Source organism: Oculina patagonica, chromosome 9 (assembly GCF_052425735.1).
Source record: "Oculina patagonica isolate OP01 chromosome 9, crgOcupat, whole genome shotgun sequence".
Lineage (NCBI taxonomy): Eukaryota > Metazoa > Cnidaria > Anthozoa > Scleractinia > Oculinidae > Oculina > Oculina patagonica.
The window spans coordinates 31617541-31628680 of NC_135766.1; the positions used below are offsets into that span (position 1 = coordinate 31617541).

At 37.6% G+C, this 11140-nt stretch overlaps 1 protein-coding gene across 1 annotated transcript; it reads left to right on the top strand.

Annotated features, from left to right (window-relative positions):
- The first annotated feature begins 674 nt into the window (after positions 1 to 674).
- LOC144664821 (acireductone dioxygenase-like) lies at positions 675 to 10552 on the top strand. Its single transcript, XM_078526046.1, has 4 exons — positions 675 to 808; positions 2796 to 2915; positions 3880 to 4059; positions 10372 to 10552. Exons 1-4 carry the CDS (start codon positions 689 to 691, stop codon positions 10501 to 10503), a joined length of 552 nt encoding a protein of 183 aa, XP_078382172.1. The 5' UTR covers positions 675 to 688; the 3' UTR covers positions 10504 to 10552.
- Positions 10553 to 11140: the final 588 nt, after the last annotated feature.

Genomic DNA, 11140 nt, shown 5'->3' on the forward strand with positions numbered 1-11140 from the left:
ATCATTTATACTGGTCTATAAGAGTGTATACCATGGAAAAAAGTGGTAGATTTGTGTTTTTATATTAATAACGAAAAACTCACTGGCAAATTAGAGGGCATATTATCAGTGCGAAATTGTCAGCAAGAGATAAGCTTTATTTTTCTGCATAAATCCCGTATAAGTTTGTAAGAAATTTCACCCCAAATGGTCGCCCAATCGCGGTGTCTGACATTTGCAGAATGCAGAATGCAGACTAAAAGAATATATCATGTTACCATTACCATTATTTAAAGCTAACCATAAACAGGCTAACCGAAGTGCTATTCAGGCTAACCAGAGTGAATAGTAGGCACCGGAGGAAGGGAACTGGAGTGAAAAGTCTGCATTCTGGATTCACAGTCTGCAAATGTCAGACACTGCCCCATTCGGCATTTCTGAAGTTTTCCGAAAGTTGCTGTTGGTTATATGGGTATATTTCATTTTCATGGCCTATATAGTTTCTTGCATGGATCACTGAGCTCTCAACCAATAAGCCACAATAATTCTCTTAGTTATGGTAAAAAAAATGGTTTGATATTTTGTTGAATTCCTCCAAACTAGTACTAAACAAATATGCAAAATGTAAGCCTTTGGAATCAGTAATAATTTGAGGTGTGCCACTCTGAAGAAATGTTTTGGAAATTTCTTTATAAAACAGATTACAATCATGGTAAAAGCCTGGTTTATGGACTCCTCAGATGAGGATCAGAGGTTGCCTCATCAACTTGATCCTCCTCAGCCAGTGTCACTGGAAGATTTGAAGAATTGTGGAGTATTGTACTGGAAGGTAAAACTAACATTCTTGATCTTAGGCAGGAGAAGAGTTTAAGTATGCTTAATTCATTTAAAAGAAAGGGGTGGCAGATAGTATTTTAGAGACTTTGTGAGATGGTGAGACTTATATCTCATCTGCAGCATCAGGACTTTCTTAGAAATTGAGACTTCAATACCATTCAATTCCGGTTATAATAAGCTCTGGGCTTATACAACTTCGTGAGGGGTTTTGGGTAAGCTTATAAGCGGAGGGGTTTATATCCAGGCTCCAGGGCTTACACTGTATAAGCGGAATTAAAAAACGTTTTGAAACGAGCCACGGAAGTGTTGATCGAAATACTTTTTTAGGTTAAAAACACATAATAAAGCAACATTTAGCCCTGTTCAGTGCCGTCATTCAGCAGAGGGGGGCTTATATCCGGGGGGGGGGGCGGCTTATAACCGGATGTATTTTTTTGTTTCAAGGTAGATGGGCCTATAACGGGGGGGGGGGGGGGGCTTATAAGCGGCGGGCTTATTACCGGAATTTCATGGTTACCATATGCCCAGGGGGGTACTCCGGATTGTAAATGACGGGGATGATCGAAGGATTTTCTTGGGTTTGAAATTCTCGATTCCGGGATTTTTTGGGGTTGGAAAATTTGGCGAGTATTTTTTGGGTGACTTGATTTAAATTATGGATTTTTTTGGATATTAAAAACGAACTAAAGTGCCTTGGCGTATTTATGGTATGATGAATAAACAAACACGGGCATTCAATTTTTTTATGATTTTCTTTGTGTTATATTATTGCCCCTCCTGGTAATTTGACAAGGGAATTTTTTGGGGGTTATTTTTGGTCCAGGGATTTTTTTGGGTAATGTCGGGAGACCTAGGGATTTTTTGGGGTCCTGAGTTTTGCCTTCATTCCATCATCCCCGTCATTTACAAGCCGGAGTACCCCCCCTGGGACCGTATGACATCATCAGTGAGAAAACCGGTGAAATTTGGCTAACAAAAATTCTGGGACACATAAAATTTGTTACAAACCCATTCCTGTACCCTTAATGAAGTGGACAAAGGGTGACCCTGCACTCTTAGATACACTGTAGTTGAGTGAGCATGAAGGACTGTCAGCAAAAGTATTCTTCCGAGCAGAAAGCACAATGTCATGAGATAAAACTGGCAAAGAGGCCGGGAAGGATGAAAGTCTAGATGTACAGGCTGCGACTTTCAGATATCTCCACCCACAAATTAAACTAATTTTGTGGCATTCGCCACTTCAGCACGTGTTGCGAACAAGTATGCCGCTTTAATTTGCTGTGCATGTTATTTACTTTAATTTTATCGGGAAACTTATTTAAACTGAATGGAAAACATTCTAACTTAAAACAGGTAACAACTATTAAGAGAAAGGGCAATCGACAAAGTTACAATTTTCACCGAGCCAAAGTATATTTTACCGTGTTATTTAATATTTTTTTTTATATACTGATCACCGGTTTATACCAGGGTCTTCCTTCCTGGACTTCACTGATTGCTCTTTCAGTTTAATAGAGCTTTTATTATTATTATTATAAACATGTCAACTAATTTCAAATCGCTAATAAAATCGTCTGGCAGTGGTGAGTGATAATTTTATTTGCCTCCCGAAACGAACCACAAATTACTGTCTATTATCATTCTGCAATGAATAGAGCAATGTTTCGGAAGTCTGAGCAAAAACAATGCTCAAAAAGTCGACCTACACAGGGGATTACTACTGTAGGTTGACAATAAGTTAGGCATGCTCTGTGTTTAGTTTCTTGCTTATTTGCTTTTTCCCATGTGGCGCTCTTTAATGGGCCAATTCTGTGATGAAAATTTTTAATCAAGCTCAGCCCTGATTGGTCACAATCCCAAACCATTGTTTATTGATGAGTTTAGCAATTTTCTCATTGCTAAGAAGGAAGTTCAATGTAAACTGTGCTTGTCTAATGTTTCTCATCTGTACTGAAATGACTCTACGATATGTTTTGCAGTTAGATGCTGACAATTATGAAACGGAAGAAAAACTGGCAGAGATTCGTGAACAGAGAGGCTATAACTATGATGACTGTGTCACATGCACTCCAGAAAAACTTCCAAACTACGAGCAAAAAGTATGTAGTAAAAAAAAAAGATAAAGAATTGCTTTTCCAAGTTGGTGGTACTCTCCAAAATTTGAGTGGGGTTGTGTGGCATTCTTTTTGAAACCATTATGCTCCACATGTCTTTCAGACCCTATTTTTTTGAGGGGAGCAGGGGTAGGGGGTAGAGGGGGGGGGGGTTATTTTAGAATGAAAATTTGCATTTCAAAAATCTATGGGTTTCTAGCTTAGATGGACAGGGTACAATGTCTAAAAACTTTTTGCTGCATAGAAGAATACCACAATAGTTGGTAAAACTCTCTAAACATAACCATGTGAAACCCAAAACAAGTTCTACAGTCATTAAACAAACATTGTAGTTCTCTTAAGCATACTCTGTAAAGATGAAACAAGCCCTACAATTAAAGGATCCAGTTAAAGAAATGAGTGCTATGTACAGTCAGTAGACAAACATAACAGATCTCTGAGCATACTCTATAACGATGTAAACAAACTCAACAATAGGGGCATACGTTGTAATAGGAAAGGCTATGTACCGGTAAAATGTAACTAAGCCCATGAGCTCATGTATGCAAAAGGCCTTTTTTTTTGGGGGGGGGGGGTATTTATTTTAGGATTTTATGGTACCCTATTTCTGAAAAAAATGTAAAATTTTAGTATTTTTAAATTAATTTTAGGTCCATTTACAGGTAGTAATTTTAATTTTTATAAATATTGTAATGCACAAGTGAAAATCCTTGATTGATACTTGCCCAATATAAGTACATTAATTATTAATTATTATTAAACTTGAAAAGCCCCCAACTCCCCAACTTGGAGTAATTAAAGTAATGCCCCCCCCCCCCTCCCGAATAAAATGTCCAACAAGGTTACCTCCCTCCCTCTAAAGCATTTTGTCAGGCTTGCTGACATAAAAGTGACATATATAAAGTATTGATTTTTTTCAAATCATTTATTTATTTTTTATATATTATAGCTCAAGACGTTTTTTGAAGAACATCTTCATGCAGATGAGGAAATTAGGTTTATACTGGATGGCAGTGGCTACTTTGACATTAGAAATCAAGAGGACAAGTGGATGGGTATTTTTGTTGAAAAGGGTGATCTAATCATTCTACCAGCTGGCATTTATCACCGCTTCACTTTGGATGATAAAGTAAGTAAAGTAAAGGTTGTAAATCCTGTGCTATATATAGAGCAATCTTCGAGCAGAGGAGCCAAATTCAACCTTTGTAAATATTAAAATGTTCGATTTATTTTGTAGCGATTGTCATACGTTATCTGATCTTTTTGTTTATGCACGACGGTTTAGCCATGAATCCTGTTGCGCTTGGTGTAGCCGCAGTCTCAATGACCGCGGGCGCCACAAAATCGTTAAGCAGCCCGAAACCCACTGCGATTACACAACAGACTATTGAAAGAGTTTCCCGCTGACTTAACCGTCCCGTAAACAAAAAGATCAGATAACGTATGACAAGCGCTACAAAATAAATTGAACATTTTAATATTGACAAAGGTCAAATTTGGCTCTTATGCTCCCTCTGTGTTAATTTGGCATTCTGTGATCTCTTCATCAGCCGTGTACAGCTACCCACTTTTAGAAGACAAGTGCAGTGCATCTTAAAAGACAGTACGGCCGGTGCATCTTGAAAAAATGGCCATTTTTTTTCAAGTTTGCTCGCCTTTTTTTCCTTAGAAAAGTATTATTTTCAGGTATCTTGAAAATCAAAACTATAAGTTAATACAAATCAAAGTAATGATAATGATAATAAATTTAAAACTTGTCTATAATGATATGCACCTCAAGCTATCTAGAGGCCAAGTATCTAGCAGGCAGGCCCCAAGATGGCTAGTTTCAAGGCAAACCTCTGAAACAGAGGAGAAAAAACCTTGAAATAAACATAGCATGGAAACAACTCCCAACCGACAGAACACAAACCAGTTGGCTGTGTTAAAGGTCAAATGCAACGAAATTTGATGAAATTTTATTTAAGACTCATTTTGACTTTAAATGAAAGGAAATACTGTGAATAATCATAGTCTGAAGTTTTAAACGATTTGGTTAAAACGTCGCTGAGATATTCGATGTTAAAGACAGCCCTTTATCTTCGCTTCACAAACGGAACGCTTCGGAAAAGCTTCGGAAAATTGTCGGAAATGGATTTTGTGACGTCACATGTGGCGAGCTTCGACGCGCGAAGATGCAGCAAAGTGCTGTTGTCTCTACCAGGTCTGCTGCACCTTTTGGCATTTAAAATCCCGATAAAGCCGGATGACCATTCGAAATATCTTCTTAAAGACGAGGAGCGATGCAAGGAATGGTTGAGATCGACGAAAAAGAGAGGATGTGTATGCCAAATGCACGCTGGCTTTGCTCAGCAAATACAATATCATCCGACATGTTTTTCTCAGAAAGCTTCCAGCAGAAGCAGCAGAATCTTGCACTTTGGTCCGTGTTCCAGCCCTAGAAACTTCGAATGAGACCTGGCGCTTCTCCTCTTATTACCAACTTGGAAAGAAAGCCGTTAATCCAGGACTAATGCGAAATCGTTTGCGACGAAATGCAGAATTCGAAGGTAAAGTCGCTAATAAACTTACCCATTGTCTGGGAACCCCAAAGTTGTACTTTCTTGTATTATATTGAACTTAGATTCACACACTACTTTCTTAACCTGACCCTAGTCGCTTCATAAACTTCTACCAAAACTATAACTTTACTGTTTGCGTGAAATATTGTGAATCGCGAGGCTGGTATTAAAAATATATTTTTTATTACAGGAAGGAACTTTGCATGAATTTACTAATTAAGTTACAAACAGACTTTTTATGTTTGTTTCTTTTTACTTAAAAATGATATTCCCTATATTGCTTCGATCGTCTAAAAAGCTAAATTATACATGCAGACATTGAAGGAAAATAATGCTTTTAATCTACAGTATTGTGTACAATGAAACACTCTTTTCAATGTTTGTTTATATTTGAAATTATTATGAATGCCAAATATAACAACGAAAATACCCCCGACTGAACATTGTTGGTGCCCAAGAAAAGGTTTATATTTTTCATGTAAACTACATGTATATGATGAGTTTGTTCACTTGTAAAGGCCAATTTACCTGATTCATTTGTTGTTCAGATCTGCATTAACCCCATTTCAGTCCAGTACAATGACTGTTGCATTGCATAGCACTCATTATAAGTCAAGTATAAGTCAAGTGAACTACTGGCTCAGGAGAATCTACAACCAGATTGTAGGTGTGTCATGAAAATTTATTCTGAAATTAACTCTTCATAATTTTGTCTGCCCCAAATCTGTTGACCTTTTACAAATTCCTCAGTAACAGCTTTAGGCATACTCCCTTTCAAAATCTATATGGGTATTTTTGGTGCCCAAGACCCCCTCCCCACTTGCTGGGGGTACTCCCATACTCCCATAGACTTTCCAAAAGTCGTTCGCTTCTCGATTCTGGCTTGGTGGTAGTAGACCCCGGTGCGGAGCTCTCGCGCTCCGCTCTTGAGCTCTCGGGCTTCGTGCCCTGTGAGCTCGACTTGTAAGCAAGCCTAATACTCCCATATATGAGCTTGATAGGAAAATGCATGTGTGCTGATGTGTGTTTTTCAAGCAGATGAGTTTAAGATGGAATAGTGATACAATAGTTTGGGTTAGGGTAGGGATTTTCAGTGTGTAGTCTAGCATACTACGATAGGGTATTGCAAAATAAGCTGAAAATGGTCTGGGATAGGGTACGGTTACAGAGTCCCACCAGCACATCCCTACTCAAAAATATAAAGAGTACCCCCCCCTTTCCTCAAGGTGAAAGAGTATTGTTTTTAGCCATTCTGAAATTGGGTATTTTTAAGATAATTTATCAATTTCTTTGTAAACTTGGAAATAGTTTTTTGAAGCACCTACTGTTTGTATTCATACTGTTGTATTCATCCTTTGGTTTGAGATAAGGTGATAAATTACAAGCAGTGCATGCAGAGGCTATAATGTCTCCTTTGGGGGTCTTGGAAAATCACTGCACTTAGTTTGATTGTCATCTAGCTGCTTATCATTTAGCTCGTTTTTAAGCTATAAGCGCTTAAAGTGAAAATTAAGGGTAATTTTTGATAGATTTTACTGTTGCTATGGTTACCAGTGACAAACTAAAAATGACCACAACTTGTTCGGCAATGATGGTACATTTGTTTGATAAAATAATTGCAGCATTAACTGACAAATAATTAGTACTGACCCATCATAGTAATAGGCTGGAAAGTACTAGAAACTGTTATCAGCTTACACATGCATTCAGTGAACTTGCATAGCCATCTCTCTGCATCCATTTGTTAACATTTGTCTTTTGACATCATCTTAAAATGTGCTGTTTTAAGTGACGGATACTGGTGTTGGTTTCATGCAAATGAGCACACAAAATCAGAAGGTCATGCTAGTGGGCTGTGATTGCTTGATTTGGATCTGTGTTGTTTGTACATGTTTACCATGTCCAAAGATGGATGTTGACAAAGGGGCTATGCATTGATGTCCGACCCCATCCAACCATAACAAAAGAACATATTACCTGTTAATAGTACCAATAAATGTACAAAACAAAGAAGCTGACATAAAATGACAAATTGCATGAACAAATTTATATAAAAATAAATAAACCTTTATTTAGACATGGAGAGAATTAAAGCTAGAAGCTTGTGGGGCAGTGTATAATTTCCAAATCGAAATGGAATTTGGAAGTGTTGATTTTTGTAGAGGGGAAAAACTGGAGAACCCAGAGAAGAACCCTCAGAGCAAGGCCGAGAACGAGCAACAAACTCGACCCACATATGATGCCAAATCAGGAAATCGAACTCGGGCCAATTGGTGGGAGGCAAGGACTCTCACCACTTGCCATCCCTGCTTCCTAGCATATTTTATAATAATGCAGCTTTGACAAAATCTCATGATAATTTGTACATACAAGGATGTGTAAGCAAGGACATTGAAACACAAAACTAGGTGTAAATTTTCCCTGCTACATGTCCCAGTGTCAGGTCCTGTGTCAGCACACAAGTTAGATCTTATAACCTGGGTCTTGAGAAATGCAAGTTGCGATAAATTACTGTTGAAATTGTTATCTTCGACCTACACCCCATCTACTTAAGACAATTCCCTTTTCAGAGAATCATCAGTAAAATCAACTGAAAAATATAAGGGCCAGATTACAAGATAATCACCTAGGTTAATAATTCGGCAAATAAAGAGCAATATTAATACCAGGCATAATTCTGATTGAAGCTAAAAGGCCACGCAGTCACGGTATTTAATTTCAATCTTTGAAAATAAATTATTTGGCTGAGGGGAATGAGTTTAAAGCTTCTAAAGGTTAAATAATTGATTCTTCAAGGTGTGTTATTTCACACTCAGCTCAGCTCGGGCAACGCTACAAACAGTGTACAAATAATTCCGCATTGCAATCCTTTCGAACAAAAGCAAGACAATACTTCAACTTAAGATTCAACTATTTATTTATTTCAAATTCTTTGAAAGCCGTTTCCATTATATTTATTAGGCTCACCAATATATGTGGCATATTCCTTAGTTGTTGGTGCATGTAGATGTTGCCGGATTTTAAAAACGCCATCTTGTTCACTCGCAGAGTCGGAATTAATCACTCCAGAAATCGATTATTCCTTGCCAGAAGCCGTTAGTTCGAACTGATATGGCTGTATTTAGACTTTTCGAAGGCTTGAATCAAAGTCTTCATCGGTTTCAACTAACGGCTGTTTCATAAACTCTGAAAATCCATCGAACAAACCCAAGGATTTGCAAGGATCGCTCAAAACACGTGAAAATTTGCTCGCCACACCTGACGTCACAAATACCTCTATTCGATTCCATTCCACGCGCGGCCATTTTTGGTTCGTTTTCGTGAAGTCTTCGGAAATCGTCGGATTTTCATCTCCTAAGCGCCACAATTCGCACAAAAACCATTTCTGAGAGTTTATTATCATTAGTACCTTCATAAACGACAGGTTTGCGGACAAAAGAAAAAATTTCCAATTTCGTTGCATTTGACCTTTAAATGTGTGGTCGAGGATTTTATCTTGGGACGGGTCCTGACTCAGCCACACTACCTCCAAAAGCAATTTTGTACATCAGAACAAGATTTAGATTTTTAACAAAAGGAAAAGGCAATCAAATGAACCGTTTTAAAATCCATTTGTTATACTAGAGTTTGAAACGGTTGATTTGATTGGCTTGATTTGAAACTCCCTTAAAATGTAGCCAATCAAATCACACAATGTAATTATGTCTCCAGAGGCACTTGTTTCTCATGCACAGGCTCCACCAATTAAGAGGGACAAGCAGCTCTAGGGGACGAGGTTGAGGCGATAGCTCTTTTAAAAGGGCTTTGTCACGGATTTTACCAGATTTTTGAACAGCCAAAATTTATATTTGTGTTGTAGGAAACCTAAAAATATGGTCCATTTTTTATTAAAAATTGCTATTAATATTAGAGCACTGAATTTGTTAGCAAGCGTTTTTGTCTGCGGATGGCTCGGTGTGGAAAAGGATTGTCTTTTGACAAATTAAGGCTTAACTTTTCAAGTTGTTTCTGCGCGTCTTTGAAACTCTACTTTTGCCGTAGCTTGATTTCTATTTTCAAATTAAGGAGGCTCGATGTAGTTTTTTTTAGCCCTAGGGTGGTCGTATTGAAAATGAAAATTATCTAGGAAGCCAATGTTCGATTTTTGCCAAAATACACCATAATGATCAAATATGACCACAGTTTATTTTTTTACTGGTCACTTCGACACAAAGGTTACCAACTAAACTAGCTTGACTTTCTCGAAATCTAGATCGTTGACTCTTGATATTCATCAAATTGATATCTTAAAATATAGTGGATTGACTAACTGTAGACAAAATTTTAGAAAACCTTGAAACTTCATCGAGCCTCTTTAAGGTGAAAACGTTCTTTATATGTTCAAAGATGATGTTTTGATGGATTGAGTTGCCTACCACTAATTTCCACGGTTCTTACGCGTCTTGAAAACCCTTGAATTTCAGGAGTTCGATTTCAAGGCCTTGAAAGTACTTGAAATTGGTTTTTGGTCCTTGAAAGTCCTTAACTCTTTTATTGAACGTCAAGGCAAAGGCAATGCGAAGACCTCCAAAATAAGCAATTTTTTTTTAGTTCTTCAGCAAGCACATCAACGGCATAACAGACCGGAAATCGTTGATTTGGGGTAAATTTCATGAAAAAAAGTCCTTCATTGAAATTTCCAAGAAGGGTCGTGGAAAGTCCTTGAAAAATCCTTGAATTTTTGGTCTGAAAAAGTGTACGAACCCTGAATTTCAGAACAGTTAAGACCAAAAAACTGCGAAATCCTTGTGACATAGCTCCGTTAAGCCCAGGCACTGCTCCTTCAATTCCCAACAGTTAAATTTACTTGACTCTCTCACATGTACTTTTTTCCTCCGTAGGACTACATCAAGGCCATGCGTCTGTTTGTTGGTGAGCCAGTATGGCTGCCACATAACAGGCCGTCAGATTACCACCCGGCTCGTGTTCAGTACATTAATGACAGAGAGGCAGGAGTGTTTGCCAAAGCCTAAGAAGTCCACAGAAATAACATGCACATGGTAGCTTTTTAGAGATGAAAAATAGGGGCATTATAATAATAATCTTTTATTAGGAAGCCTTCATTCACTATACAGTGGTTTTCAGAAAGGTCTTAACTAAGATTAAAAATACTTAATAAGACTATATACAATAAAACGAAAAATACCTAAAAATTAAAAACTATTATTAAAAACTAACTTGAAGAATTAACTAAAAAAACTACTTAGAACGCTACGCTTAAAATTTACAAAATCAAGTGCATTTCTGGTGTCTCTGTCTAGGTTATTCCAGTCTTTCAGAGAGTGATAACACACTCTCTGCTTTCCCCAATTTTTGGTTACATGAGGTAGCCTAAGCATGTCTTTATTCCTTGTGTTATAGCTATGAATGTCCCTGTTAGCTAGTAACTCCATAGAGTGATCCATAAGTCCATTTATACACTTATAAACATTCAACGGATCATTTCGGTAACCTTCGATCAGGCGTTCCTTTACGACAGACAAAGAACGCCTGTTTGCATGTTATTATTGAATCTTCATAATATGCATAGGAGATATAACACCTATTGTTTTGGGTACGGGAAAACGCCAGCTACAATTTAAGGAAAGGCAACAACAGTTCGAAAATTCG